Raw genomic sequence first — 16,449 nt, 5'->3', positions numbered from 1 at the left:
CTGTGGCAGTAGCTTGATGTTGCAGTCTGTACTAGCATGGTACTCAAGTGTGAGCTCAGAAGCAGTTATATGGAACAAAAAAGTGGACTGTAAAGAAGTGCTCAACTTGTAGTTCTTATTTGCCATAAGATTTGTCTAAAAGTTGGATTTGTAATGTTTCACGTACCTTGTCTGATTCTGAAGAATCCTGCTTGAAGAAAGATTTCATTAGGTTTGTCTGCAGTGATGATCTCTGTCTCTCTGTATGACTCATACTATTGAAGTGGTGCCCGACATCACCAATGCCACCATATTTGGAGTAAAAACCTTCTCCTGCTTTCCTAATACATAAAATGCACTTGGCTTCTTGTGTATCTTCTCGTACTGTCCGGAATTTGCAACAATCATTTTCCCAGTTTGGCCGATATTGTTGTAATTCCCTTTTCTTTGAATTTTCATTTTTATCATACATTTTTTTTTTTGCTTATCAACACTACTTTTCATTATATGCACAACACACACAACAGTCGCTTTCTAATCTTCATCACAAATTAATTGGCTTCAGAGTTGTGCTTCTTTTCTTGAAACATATTTCTGATGTCGTTCCTATGTATACATGATCACCCTAACGTATAAGACACAAACTGCAGGATGTCGATATCTTCTATACTCGTTGCCAACTACAAAATAGAACCACTGAAAATTCATACCATATTTGAAGACTGAGTTCATGAACTGGAATGCTGATGAATTTCAAAATCAGTAAATTTTCCATATTATTTGTGTCATACGCTGAACAAAACAAGGAAAATCCCTACCATTCTGGACAAAACTGTATATTTGGCAACCCTGGTCAGGAGAGACAGTGGCTCAGTGTACTGATGCAGTGTTTCCTGATATAAAAATACAATTATTAACATGCGTTCTTGACAGCCCAAAATTTGCCTTGCAATGAGGAAAGCATGGATGTTGTAAATCATATCTAGCTTCTTGTATTTGTTCTTTGTTGTCATAAAAATGATCCATGAGGACACTTTATTTTTTGAAGCTCTCAAAAGGAGGACTACAGGAAAAGATATTTTTCCTCCTGTGAATTCCTTTTTCACAGACAATCTCTTGTGGAATAATTGCGTTTACTGGGACTAAAAGGGAATTCATGTGAAGCGCTGGCCTTATGATCGCAACTTGGCAGGTTCAATCCTGGCTCGGTCTGGTGGTATTTGAATGTGTTTAAATACGTCAGTCTCGCGTCTGTAGATTTACTGGCATGTAAAAGAACTCCCACAGATTCAATTCTGGCACCTTGGCATCTCCAAAATCTGCAAAAGTTGTTAGTGGGATGTAAAGCAATAACATTATTAATGGAATTCATCTGCAACATTCACGCACTGCACGATACATCGGGAGGCACTGACTTCAAAAGTATTACGTATAACCTGAAGCCACTAAAGAGCCAAGCGATGCAGTATCATGAATTTTGTAAAAGCAAGAGCTGTAAACAGTTGGCTGTTTTCCACTCTTTGTGATGAGATGGGTTCTACTCTTGATACACTTCTATTGCACAAGGAGGTGCAGTGGTTGTTGCGTGGTAAAGTCCTTTGTTACATTGTAGAGATGAAGGATGATCTTTGCCTTTTCATCTTGGATGGTAGTCGTGCATTTACAGCTCTGTTCATGGATGAAAAATGGGTTCTTATATTGTGCTATTTAACTCATGTTTTTGAGAAACTGAACTTATCACTTCAAGGTTGGAATACAGTTATAGTAATATCATGCCAAGTAACAAAGTGCTTGCGTTAGAGAATAAACACGAACTGTGGAAAAACCAATTGGAGAAAGGTAACTGAAATGTTTCCGTGCCTGAATGAGTTCCAGGAAGAAACTGAGTTGGCCTTAAGTAAGATAATGTCATTGTTAATAGGACATCTTCAAAACCTTTGCCGGAAATTCTAGGATAAATTTCCAGAACATTTACCTAAAAATGACTGGATCCAAAGTCCATTTCATACAAATGTCACATCTGACTTGACAGTAGTAGGACAGGAGCAGCTAATAGAGCTATCAAGTGACACAACCCTACAAAATGAGTTCAAGTCAAGGTCTTGTGACAATTTCCTGGTCTTTGTTTCAAACGCCCAGATGGGACATTGGAAACTAATAATCAAGTGAACTGAAAACTTCTAGCAGTTTATTTCCAGGATCTTTTAAACTGTGAATCCCCCAAAGAACAACTCACCTTTGAAAAACCCTTATCTAATCAAGATTCAGAACCCCCAACACTGGAAGAAGTCAAAGAAATAATCCATGGACTCAAAAATAACAAAGCCCTGGGGGAAGATGGTATAATTACCGAAATGCTGAAGATAGGAGGTGACAGCATAGCCCAGAAAATCCACTCGATTCTTGAGAACATCTGGATCACTGAAAAAATCCCGGAAGATTGGAAATGTGCGCTAACCCATCCACTACACAAGAAAGGGGATAAAACGAACATCAATAATTATAGAGCAATTAGCTTGATACCAGTTGCTTACAAATTTTTTTTCCAAAGCCCTGTACACTAGACTTGAGAAACAAACGGACCATCTAATTGGTGAATACCAGGCAGGTTTCCGAAAAGGAAGATCTTGTACAGAACAAATCCTTAATCTCAAAACTATCCTCCAAATGCGCAAAACCAGACAAACAGTCATTACTTTTGTAGATTTCAGAAAAGCATATGACTCTATAGACCGTCAAATACTTTTCAGTACTCTAGAAGAATTTCAAGTGGATAAAAAAAAACAAGAGAATTAATCAAACAAACATTAACTGGCACTACTTCAAAAGTTAAATTCCTAGGCGAAATATCTGAGCCTTTCCCTGTTAACACCGGGGTCCGTCAAGGGGATGGTTTATCGTCGTTACTGTTTAACTTGGTACTTGAGAAAGTAATCAGGACCTGGGAAAAGGAAACTAAAGGAATAACCCTTGGAAGACTACGTAAAGACAGAATTCACGTGCAATGTCTGGCCTTTGCTGATGACATAGCAATCCTTTCCAATAATAGGCATGAAGCAATTCATTCCATTGAAAAACTACATGAAATTGCCATCAAAACGGGATTTCAAATTTTGTATGAGAAAACTCAGTACATGGAAGGAGCCGATACTTAGATGACAACACATGATAACTAAATTCGGCAAAATTGTTCAAGTGAACCAGTTTAAATATTTGGGAGAAATTATTCAGGCCTCTGGTTTAAACCGCGAAGGGTATAATAAAAAATCAATATCTCGGAATGCAAAACTTAGACACTATAATACAGTGATCAAACCTGAAACGTTATATGCCTCAGAAACCTTAATCATTGGTGGCGGATCTTTAACCAAAGACATTGAGAAACAAGAAAGGAAAATTTTACGAAAATTTTTTGGCCCAGTTTGTATAGATGGAATATGGAGAAAAAAATCATCCCAGGAGATATATTGTCATTCTGAAAAAAATTCTCACACTTTTAGGAAAAGACGATTGAAATTTTATGGACACATTATCAGAATGAACACTAACAGGCTAACTAAAAGAATTCTCAACCTGGCCCTTTCATTAAAAACCAAGAACAGGTAGCTTCGTTAAATTGAAACAGATCTCCAGGAAATCAACATCTCAGAAGACATTGTACAGGACAGGTGTAAATTTAGAACCAAAATCGACAATCGCCACTTTGGAGACAAACCCAAAACCAGAGCTACTATAACTTGGACAGAAGAACGAAGGAAGAAGCTCAGCGAGAGGATGAAGAGATTTTGGGAGGAAAAGAAGGCCAACACATCAGCTAAGCAAGTTTAACCGTGCTGCTGAGTAGGGCATAATGATGTTAAAAAAAAAAAAAAAAAGATATATTTATTAAGTTCTCGTGAGCAGTCTAATGAGTAGTGAGAGGGAGGGAAGAAAGGGAGAGGAAAGGAGGGCGCAAGAAATGTTATGCTCCAGAAGAGATGGGTGGTGTTTGCCGGAGATAAAAAAAAATTGTGGAAGACTGGATTAGAGCATACAGAGGACCCGAGTTCAGGATGAAATTAATGTGAAGTCCAAAAATGCATTCTATCTCCAATTAAAGTTGCATGTATTTCCAATCTCTGAACCAAACCAAAACTCGGTAGCAAATGTCGCTCGGTAAGAGCCTTGGCCTGCTAAAACATCTCCTGTCCAGCTACTGTAGATGACCTTCAGATATTAGTGTGCCACAGGATCAACGTGATGACTTTCTGAGCCCTGTTGCTTGGCTTTCTTGAATCCATGAATCATCAAGAATTAACAATGGGACCGAGCTCGATAGCTGCAGTCACTTAAGTGCGGCTAGTATCCAGTATTCGGGAGATAGTAGGTTTGAACCCCACTGTCGGCAGCCCTGAAAATGGTTTTCCGTGGTTTCCCATTTTCACACCAGGCAAATGCTGGGGCTGTACCTTAATTAAGGCCACGGCCGCTTCCTTCCCACTCCTAGCCCTTTCCTGTCCCATCGTCGCCGTAAGACCTATCTGTGTCGGTGCAACGTAAAACAACTAGCAAAAAAAAAAATTAACACTGGAGCCTTTAAAGCAAGAATAATTTTTTTACTTTTTTAAGTTCATCTGTCACCTCATCCCTACTGCTTCCATTAATTTGTCCTTTTTTAAAAATTACTGTCTGTGGGGGTAGTGGTGTTCATAGCATATGATTTAGTGTTTATTTTTCCTTACTTTTATTTCTGTTTACTGGAGTTAACATTAGTTGATTTTTCTTTCAGGTGCAACAGGAATTGAAGACAGACTACAGGATGGTGTGCCTGAAACTATTGCTGCTCTTATCAGTGCTGGTATTGTGGTTTGGGTACTGACAGGTGATAAACCAGAGACTGCTATCAATGTAGCATATTCAGCACGCCTCTTCTCACCTCAGATGGAGTTACTCAAGTTATCTGCTCGGTCTAAAGATGCTGCTGAGCGCACTATCATGTTTTATCTTTCTGAAATCCAACGAGATTCTCCTCAGGATCAGAGGTGACTTTGGACACTTAAGCATTTTTAGAAATTAAATTACATAATATATTTTTAGAAACAAATTATAAGGATTGTTTCATATACAGTAAGCACATTCAACTGGTTGTAGGGAGTCATACAGAATTAGAATTTTTTGAATTCAGTTGTTTTATTTTGAATATAATTAAGCATAACATTGTTCCAGTTCTAGTCATAGTACTTTTATTTAGAAGTAACTGAAATAACATACAGTGAAACCTCGTTCGTGAATTCCTCATTAATATGATTTCCTGCTTAGCACGTTGTAAATTCGAAGTCTCAATTCTCATCATATTGAATCTACACACAAATACCTCACTTATCTAGTCACGAATTTTCGCTATTACCGCTTAGTATGGTCACATTTTTCCTAGTCTTGAAAATGTTATTTGTCATCTCTTGTGAAAGGAACACGATTTCCAACTCAGGTAAGAGCCCTTGTTACAGTTGCATGATAACGGGAAAAGGCCTTAAATTCCTGAATTTCACAGGATAAGTTGCATCTTCGAAGAGCAAGCTGTTAGCCTCAGGAATGTTCAGTTTTGCTTGCTGGTTTGCAGCGAGATTGCTGAATAACACAGTGAGCCTGTTAGTGCTTGTACTTCGCATTCCATTCAGAAGTTAGAAATTTGTGTTGAGTGGTACAGTGAAGGGTAATGAATGTTTGCCATGTGATAGCCTACATCTGGATTAGGAAGATAATCATGTGAAGTTGACTAGCGTGGTGCATATTTGTCTTTTGATAGCCTAGTTATGGATTTGGAAAAAGTCATGAAAATCCTTACAGATAAGGCCAAAATTAAAATCTGCCAGAAAGTGGACTGGCATTGCATCTTTAAGGATGCAGAGGTTGCGCGAATGTTGAATCTTGCACCTTTGAGTTTCATGCAGATGATTTCATATTGGTTGTCTCGTGTTTTTCGCACCTTTCAGTGCACTGTTATTGTATAAGTCCAAGCGGAAAAGGTTTTCATTTTTTCCTCTCCTGTTTTTCTTGCTTTTTAATACTCCCCTCTCATCTTTAGAAATGGTAGATTTATTTTTCACTTTACCCATGGATACACAACATAAAATGCCCTCATGTCTGAAAAAATTGTATCTAGTGTTTCCAAATCTCTGTTGGATATTTTTTATTCGTGTATTCAGTAGTTCGTTTTCTCGCTTAATTTCTTTTTCCTTGTCCCGTGCTAAAACGCCTTAATGAGATCTTACTATATAATATATAAATTGTTGGTACCTACAGAATATGGTCACGAGCTGTCAGTTCTCTGTGTAACCTACAAATCTTAAAGAAGCCTTTCGTACTTCCTCATAAAATAGAGGTCTTGGAATGTATCTTCCCTATTGGTCACACTTTTCTTCCATTGGAATATTAAAAAGTACAATTGTCCTCCTCACTCCACCACTTCTATCACTGCGATAACTGAATTTACCCCTTTTACAAACATCAGGGTTTATAGATGATTTAGGGAGTCAGAAAAATGTAAGATTGTTCCAGGCAAAAATTAGAAATTCAGACAAGAGGAAGGATTGTAATTTTTTACTGTTGTAGAAATTTGTAAATTCATTGGGACAAGTAGACATACCCAAATTTGGGTTAACTCTGAAGCTTTGATGTCCTTCCTCAGAGGGTTTGCTCTATTGTTTCACTGTGGCGAGTGAAATTAAATTCTCACGATAATTGTGTACATGAGGTGATTGTGTTGTGAAACATCTTTAGCTATAAAAGATTCAACCACTATTCATTATCCCCTCTTGGAATGTCCATTGTTACAGAGGCTAATATTCAACTTAATGAAATTAATCTTCCTTACAAATCCCCCCACTACCATTTATCTATTAAAAACATGACAAACTGACTGGTTAATATAAATCTCTACTATGGGCAGTGAGTTGAACCATTTAACCATGGGAAAGGCTAGTTCACTTACGTTGGACTTGCCTTCATATTATAATAATTCACAAGGTTTTTCCAACAGCTGGAGGACCAAAATGATCAAAATACTTTATAAACGACCGAGCGAGTTGGCCGTGCGGTTAGGGGCGTGCAGCTGTGAACTTGCATTTGGGAGATAGTGGGTTTGAACCATACTGTCAGCAGCCCTGAAGATGTTTTTCCGTGGTTTCCCCATTTTCACATCAGGCAAATGCTGGGGCTGTACCTTACTTAAGGCTCCGGCCGCTTCCTTCCCACTTCTAGCCATTTCCTGTTCCATTGTCGCCATAAGACCTATGTGTGTCGGTGGACGTAAAGCTAATTCTAAAAAAAAAACTTTATAAAGGCAAAGGCAACATCGACAATCCAAATTTCCACAGAAATTTAGCTCTAGAAAGTAATAGGCTTAAGATACTCGTTTAACTCATCACTCTCAGGCTCATGTAAGAAATAGACTGTTTCAAACCAAAAGGACAGTTGGGGTTCAGAAAAGAAGTACACTCCTTGCACCAACCAATCTGATAGGAGACATAGATGAGTTCCATTAAGCTCCCCTTGGCCTATCAAAATATACTCCCTCAAGATTGGCCGGTGAATTAGCAAGGAAATCCTTCCTAATGGAAGATGTCAGAGTACAGTACCCCTTCGCATCCACTGACAACTCATCAAAGGTGCTAAATGAAAGACGACAATGAAAGAAGAAAATAAATCTGGAGTGAATTCGGTGCAATAGGTGCTATGCCAGTGCCAAATTGGAAACAAACAAATAACCGAGCTCGATAGCTGCAGTCGCTTAAGTGCGGCCAGTATCCAGTATTCGGGAGATAGTAGGTTCGAACCCCACTGTCGGCAGCCCTGAAAATGGTTTTCCGTGGTTTCCCATTTTCACACCAAGCAAATGCTGGGGCTGTACGTTAATTAAGGCCACGGCCGCTTCCTTCCCACTCCTAGCCCTTTCCTGTCCCATCGTCGCCATAAGACCTATCTGTGTCGGTGCGACGTAAAGCAACTAGGAAAAAGAAACAAACAAATTGCAATCTTAGTCGCATCGTTACGTGCTACGCTGTCCATGGCTTCTGTTATAAATTTTGCATGACCAAACACCTTCATGACCCTGCTATTGACTCTTTAAGTTATGAATTTCCTTATGATCCTTATTGACATTTGATCACCATCAAACGGTAGAGAAAGGCCCACCTATTCAATAGCATTAGTTTTTTACTAGCTTCGACCTTGCTGCTTTAGGTCATCTTCAGCCGTGATCAGAATTGGAAATACTTACATATACAGGGTGGCCCACTTAAAACCTTCACCGCAAATATATCTGGAACAACAAGAGATATTGAAAAGTGACTTTCACGGGTATGAGGGCAGGGAAAGGGCTAATGAAAGTTAATACTGTGAGCTAGTCAAAAACGTAAGAAAATGTTATTTTCAACATAAACTTACTTTCTTTTAAACTTACTTTCTTTAAATGGACATCCTGTATTATTCCTTCCGCAATCGTTCACATGAAAAATCAGATAAGGAATGGCATTTGTTTCATCGCAGTAGGTCAATTACATTCAGAGGTATTGTGACGTGAAGTTGACGCTTTAGATAAACGAAATGTGCAGCAGTTGCACATCCCAAGATTCAAGCGCGAACCTCACGTTCCTCTTAATCACGATATGATTGACGTACTACGATGCGACAGGCGCTGTACTTAGTTCTGTCCATTGATATGAAGAGGCTTGAAACAATACCTATTTCCAGTCGTACACAATGGAAAATAAAGGATTTGCTCGTTCGTGTTCTATTGATATCTACTACTGTACTGTATTAGAATGGACATAACGGTAACAAAATTGAATATCACCGGTCGGGGTATTACAAAATCAATCGCTGACCAAGGATCTAGCAGAGGGGAAAAATGCTTGTTTACTGTACGTAGTTGTACGTCAATTACATAATGTTACATGGCAAGTACAGGACATGTTACTGAACATTTTTAAGTACTACATTTCGATTGAAATTTTGCGCATGGTGAAGTGATGACATAAATGTATGTTTGTACAGTAGTACGTACAAAACAAACAAACTTCTCAGTAACACACAAACATGTAATTTTGCTGTATGAATTATGTACATTCTGAAGTAGTACAATACAGAGTACTGTACTGTGTAGGTAAATAAAACACGCAAGAGAGAAACCGTTGTTTACATATCCCTTTGCTGTGGCAGGAAAACCCTATTCTTATTTTCATCCCGCTTGATAACAGTGCAATTAACATAACCGTAAGTTTTACGTTTATATTATCTTACGTTTTTGACTGGCTCTTAGTATTTACAGTACTTTAATTAGCCCTTTCCCTGCCTTCATGCCTGTGAAAGTCATTTTTCAATCTCTCTTGTTGTTCCAGATATATTTGTGGGGAAAATTTTAAGTGGGCCACTCTGTATATAACCACCAATAAAATATTACAAATTGGTATGTCTTAAGTAAAGTCTTGGTCTAAAACAGTGATGAAATGTCAGACTGCACATTTAAAATTGGAATTAAAATAACACATTAAATCTGTTATGGTGTTGTTGGACTATGCCAGGGTCATTATAATAAACAAGTATTATTGAGTTTTGAATTGATCTTGGAGCTGTTATTCATTATTTGTGCATCTTAATTGTTAACAGCAAATAAATTCACGCCCACAACATGGAAAGGGCGTCTTTCAAAGCTGACCAATGAAAACGATTGTTCGTCCATTTCTAGGATCGTAGTATGTAAGTGCAAATGGTTACTAGAGGACCCGCTGCATTTGTTGTTGACGATTAAGATGCCAGATACCGTACCACCTGGACTACATTTACGAAATAAAAAACATACGCCTCAACCCAGGATCGACCCCTCGACCTCCTGCATGCTAACCCAAAACTCTATCCACTGCACCAACTGTACAGCATGACTAATACGTGCTGACAGAGGTAGTTACCCTCCATGTAGTTAGTTTTGCCAGATTGCCACTCTTCAACGTCCTTTTTCTGCCGGATATACTCTCAGGACGAACTTTTGTGAGAGACATTTTTTTTATTGCTGGCATGTGAGGAGTCTGAGTGTGCGAATTTTGGTTCATCCTGTATATCATTTCAGTAGTATAATCCCTTTTGCGGCACTCACAAGTAATCGATTGTGACAAATGAGCATTCAAAAGAAAGAGAATAGACATTAGCAGTGACGAATTGCACTCTCATTTCATAAATATTGATAATACCTTTGTAAAATGAGTTTAAAAAATTGTACAAAGTGTGTGGTTTGCAAATACTGTTGCTGTAGAAAAATACACGCCATAATTGCTTCCACTTCAAATTTTGGCTGCTGGGACGCCTGTTTTATGTCATTATAATATGCTGTAATTATCAGTTAAGAAAAGAATGATAGTAAAACCAAAAATTACTTCAGGAACATTTGTGAGTATAATAATGCACTTACATTTGCTTCCATTCAAGTGGATACCATAAATGTTAAAAAATCAAAGATTACCCCAAGTGGTAAGTAATACTGTCTAATATTGTACTGATTTGTGTATTCCTTAGTTCACCATTATTTCACCAGGGGGCTTCTCAACGACATATTTGATGAACATGCAAGATTTCTCGCATGGGTCCCCTACTTTGTAATATTTTAATAACAAAGGTTATTTCATTAACAAATGAAAAAACAATAAATAATAGTTGTAACAAAACACTACATAAAACACACACATTAATACTGAATCACATGTAATCGTCATCACCATTACATTCAAACTGGTCAATAACTGACCTTATTCTAACACAGTCTTGCATTAGCTTATTGTTCAAGGTGTGATAGAAAAAATTAGCACAAAATAGGAATAACCACACACACAAGAAAAATTGTGCACAACTTATTCAAAACTCTGAACATAACAAGTGTTACAGTTTATAGATAAATTAAAAAAAATATAACTGCCAGTTTCAGTGTTATACAATCAGCCCCCTTACTTTGAACATCAATGCCTTCACACTTAATTTTACTGCCACAGTGCTTAGACTCTTCTGTTGCTCCCAAAATTATCACTAGAGCTGATTGCAGTGGCTTCTTTTTCAATGAACTGAGTCACTTTATAAATTACCTCCCTCCCTTGTGCATGCAGCTTCTTGATTTTTACTTTTGATTTTACAGGTGGCATTGTCTTAATTATAATTAATATTGCAGTCACTAAATCTGTTTACCAAGCCTTCACTAAATGAATACTTCTCACGCTATCACTTATCGTAACACAATAAGAAACAACTTCATAGTTTGTCCAGATTAGCTATAATAGGTGTAATTAACATTGTTTTGAAATTACTAAATGCAGCCTACTTATTGTTCTTTAGGGTACAAATTAACCAATTTAATATTATTAGGAAAGCAGAATAAACACATTTCACTTCCTCTTCTCTTATGGAAAACTAATCACTTCAATTGCCACTCACACACACTGAAGTCGTTTGCTTGTTAACAAGCGCTCATTCATTCTAGGATACATTTTTGCTGTGATATGAGAATGATGACAGAGGCTGGCAGAGTGATCACTTGGTGACGTACTGAAGCACAATTGATTGTAGCTGAGGTGCACTAGGTAATCACTTCTATCTGTGGCTTTCCAACCTCATGGCGCAGTTGGTTTGTTGTTGTCCTGTTCCCAACAAAGATTCTATTTGTGACATTTGAGGGTGTTTAAATGCGACTGCTCTGCCTCATTGGCTTCTTGCACGTTAATGAACTCCTTTGGGACAAAATCCCCAACGCCCTAGTGTCGTTATGTTTTTAATTAAATGTTACCTTCCTCAGATATGTTATTAATTTTTTTCTTTTTCAGGTAATTTGTAATTTTTTAAATCCTACAATAGTGTCAACAGACTAGGAAACTTCACAGTTATAGATTCTCTTAAAATATACAGCAGTGAACGTATTTTAATTTACCTATACCTTGTCTTCTATAAGCCGGCCCCGTGGTGTAGGGGTAGTGGGCCTGCCTCTTACCTGGAGGCCCCAAGTTAGATTCCCGGCCAGGTCAGGGATTTTTACCTGGATCTGAGGGCTGGTTCGGGGTCCAGTCAGCCTACATGATTAGAATTGAGGAGCTATCTGGCGGTGAGATAGCGGCACTGGCCTAGAAAGCCAAGAATAGCGGCCGAGAGTATTTGTTGTGCTGACCACATGACACCTCATAATCTGCGGGCCTGCGGACTGAGCAGCGGTAGGTGGTAGGCCAAGGCCCTTCAAGGGCTGTAGTGCCATGGGGTTTGGTTTGGATTTTTGCCTTCTATAAAGTCCCAGTTGTAATATGGAGCTTCTTTTTAAGCCTGCATGCTTCTTATAATCTCAGTTTGTGTTTAGCAAGTAATGGTAGTTGTGGACCCTACTGAGCCATGTACTGTATTTTCTGTGAGCTTCTAGGAACTATTCCATGGGCAATATATATGATCACAGTGGTGGTAGTGGTGAAGATGGATCCCTTGAAGTTGTATTCAATTTAGTTTATATTTAATAAGAATACTAATGTATTGCAATTTATTTAATATATAATGAATATGTTTAATCCATACTTGTTTCGAAATATGACTTCTTTTTTAAATTTTAAATTTGAAACTCTAGAGATGAATGAGCATCTCCTTCTTGGTAAAGGTAGAAAATATTGTGATACATACTTTTTTCAACAGGCCGGGTGGCAGTTCTGGTACTACGTTGGTGGGACCAGGTTTAAATCAAGTAGGGGTTTATCATCGAGGAGCTGGTGATACACCTCAGTTGCAGCATTCTGGCAAGAAGAGAGCACTTGTGGTTGATGGCAAAACTCTTACGTGAGTATATTGTAATTAGAGCCAGATTGCTTCTTATTCTTGTGGTTGCTAAAGCTGTGGGAATTAGTGTTGTTTTTTTCCATATTACCATAACTCTTTAGATCACCAGTGGCTTTACCCATACATATATTTGACTGCTTTGAAAGGTGTAGTTACTAGCGATGAACAGTTGTTAGATGTTCAAAAGTTCCTTGTTTGACACTTATATGAAAAAAGTAGCAGGAAGAAAGTCCCTTCAGGCCTATGCTTTTTGTTAATGATCTACCGTAGCATTTGCCTTGTAGAGATTGACTGGGCTATGACTGTAGTAGTTGTCATCATTATTCCCTCCAGAATATTTTGAAAATGTGGTTCCAATCTGAGTTTGTTGCACAAGCATGCTGAAGGAATTCCTATCATCTGAAGGTCTTCCACAGAAAGTGGCAGTATTTCTAGCTAATGCACCATCTCACTCTCTCAAACATGATTTGAAAACACCAGATGGACAGTCATCAAGCTCTGTCCCATTTACAGTTGAGCTTTCATGATTTATCTGATTATTTACAAGCCACACTTTTCAGTGCCAGCTTGTTAATATTGAAAATGTAAGAACATTTTTCCAATTGGTCAAACACAATTTATTGCATAAACAAAAGATTAAGACATAAGACTGACATTTTCCTTCCACTTTAGTGGAGTTCTTCAGATTCTTCAGATCACATCAGTGGAAATATATATAATGTATAAAAGTTTAATGTATAGATTCTTTACCAAATTATGATGTTTTTACTGTGCTGGTATTGAAAAGAAGTTTAAATATTTATAAGCTATAAATATGTTAGTGTGGGGTGTTGATTGTTGAAACTGTGCATATTCTGCATTTCCTTTTGCATGTCTTTTCATCATGCCCCATCCGTCTGTATTAACTTACCCCTCAGATCACCACTAGGTTTTCCCAGAATAATGGTTAAGTTCATTACTACCCGGGAAGGGTCAGTTGTATTACCAGTGGTGAAACAGTCAAAAAGAGACACAATTTTATTAGAGGCAATATTAAACTCTGTGGAAGACTATCAGGGAGGAAAAAGGAAAAGGAGACTCCTTGGTGGAACAGCAGGGTAAATGGCTGGATGCCCCTCCTGATGCCACTATTGCATGTTTCTGTAATGGTTGGTAGTGTGGTGTGTTCTGTGAATATGAAGAGGAGAGTGTTGTGTAAACATGAACACCCAGTCCTCAAGCCAGAAGAATTGATCAGACATGATTAAAATCCCCAACCTGCCCAGGAATCAAACCTGGGGCCCTGTGAACCGATGGTATTAATGCTGATCATTCAGCCAAGGATTCAAACACAACCAGGCTGTAATATCCTCACAAAATTATTAATCCCTACTATTCTAGTGCAGTTACATGTTTAAAATTTATGAATACATCTTTATAAGCTCACCAGACAAAAAATCAGTCATCCCTGGAGGTAGCATTACAGTCATCATTTAATACCATGTAACTCTGCCTCTGGACTTGATAATCACCTAGATTTGGTTAGGAAGAGAATCCACAAGATTGTGCAGGTACGTCGCATCCAGGTTAAGCCACTCGATGAGGATTTGATTGTGCAATTCCACCAAATTGCGGGGATGCTGATATTGGTGTTTTACCCGCTGTTCCAACATGTCCCACAGATTTTCAATGGGGTTCAAATCAGGTGATTTTGCAGGCCAGTCATGATGTAATAGTGTGGCAGAGTGTTCATAAAACCAGTCACACATGTGTCTAGCCTGATGAACTTAGCTGTTGTCATCTTGAAAAATCAGGGTGTCGGTAGCATACTCATCATGCAAATGTTTACTGAAAGGCAACACCTGATCATCCAGAATGTTTAAATAAACTTGCCGGTTCATGTTAGTAGTCACCTCAGTGAGCGAGCCCAATCCATGATATGAAAAACACCCTCCAAAACATCAGACCCACCTCTGGCTTGAACCTGACCTCGCACACATCTAGCATGAAATGCTTCACTTGGCCTTCGGTGCACTCGACGACATATGTCATTGGAATACTGGCAAAAACTTGATTCGTCAGACCACATTACATTCCGCCAGTCAGCAAGTGGCCGTGCGGTTAGGGTCGCGCAGCTGTGAGCTTGCATTCAGGAGATAGTGGGTTCGAACCCCACTGTCGGCAGCCCTGCATAAACGTTTTCTGTGACACAATGTCTTCAGAACAAGTTAATAAAAGAAAATGCAACTATCCAGCATAGAAACAAAATTTTCTTCATTTGCCTGTTGTTACGGTCTATGTTGTTCCATATTCACTAACTACAATCTGAATACATATGGTACAATAAATTGCAAATGGTGTCCACCTTGCCAGTACTAAACCATTTCGAATTTCCTGTACCTCCTTTATTCAAATTGATTACAGAAACAAAAGTTGGAATATTTGAAAGATTTTACTCTGGGGAGTTGGTGGCTAGTTTGGCAGATGATATGATGTTGGAAACACGACAATGTGCGACTTCATAAAAGCGAAGAACAGCATCCTGCAGTTTTTCTTATGTTCCGACATACAGCATGGACTTCAGAAGAGGAACACCGTGTTGCAGTGTAGTTTGAGTCTCTGGATGATGCATTTTTCTACAATTTGACCAGAAGTAAAGCGAAGGTACTTCAGTTAATGGACTCAGATATATGAGGAGCATCGTTTCAAAACGTATTAAATGCAGTCGAGGTCGGAATATGTTTTGATGCGGTTTCCCGCCAATTAGGATATGCTCTTTAACGCTGTTGAGTTAGATCGGGTCATTTCCTATTCTTTCCCATAGGAATTCAGTGCTGAAAAACATGATTCGGAACAAATCGTATTATGTGCACCACGGCGAACGGTTCAAAACGTATTATGTTCACGATAATGTTTCCCAGCCTGATTTATCCCGCTCTTTTGTTGGCTGTTCCCTCTATTTTTATATCGTACTTCACTGTGTGGTATTGCTTGCATGACCGTTCACTTTCGATCACCATGGAGGGCTACCTACCCGTTGGAGAATGTTTCCGCGGACCTGAAAGTGAAAAAGTGATTCTTCCAGAATCTTTTCCGTACATAGTTCAACATTGGGTTTGGGACACCATCCACAGATGCTCGTAGTTACTGTGCTCGAATGCTCTTTCAGATTAAATATGAAAAAGGTAGTGATAAAAAGAACCTTTCACTAGCAGATATGGGAGCAGAAAAAATTCGTTCACAGGGTTTTCACAAACTTATGAGGGAACGACTTGCTAACACAATGTTATTCTGCTTTGATTTACAACAGGTACAACCGCTTTCTAAATTATCAATTGGCGGAGCGTTCTGTTTGCTCCAAATATCATTTTGCGCACTGTGTGTTAGTGATGTCAGTATTCAGAATCCAACATTTTATGTATGGAATGAGACTTAGGCTGAAAGAGGGCCAAACGAAGTGTCATCAGCTGTTACTTCGTTTTTAGATGAGATACATTTCGATAAATCGATCATCTGTATCAGGCTGTTTGCAGACGAATGTGGAGGCCAAAACAAGAACATGCATATTATCCATGCTCTAGTTCATGGCTACAAACCAAAGCACCCGCTAACATTACCATGATTGTTGTCATCTTTCCTATCATAGAACATAACTTTTTACACACTGGT

General features: G+C 38.5%; 1 protein-coding gene across 1 annotated transcript in view; it reads left to right on the top strand.

The window, feature by feature from the left end:
• LOC136864785 (phospholipid-transporting ATPase VD) overlaps window positions 1–16,449 on the top strand; it is a 532,079-nt gene that overhangs the window by 357,291 nt on the left and 158,339 nt on the right. The window contains exons 12-13 of the mRNA XM_067142172.2: window positions 4,748–5,000; window positions 12,673–12,801. Of these exons, the coding sequence (XP_066998273.2) occupies window positions 4,748–5,000; window positions 12,673–12,801 (382 nt within the window). The remainder of the gene's footprint in view (window positions 1–4,747; window positions 5,001–12,672; window positions 12,802–16,449) is intronic.

This window comes from Anabrus simplex, chromosome 2 (assembly GCF_040414725.1).
Source record: "Anabrus simplex isolate iqAnaSimp1 chromosome 2, ASM4041472v1, whole genome shotgun sequence".
NCBI lineage: Eukaryota > Metazoa > Arthropoda > Insecta > Orthoptera > Tettigoniidae > Anabrus > Anabrus simplex.
Note: the sequence above shows the minus strand (reverse complement) of the source record. Positions and strands in the feature narration are given on the sequence as shown.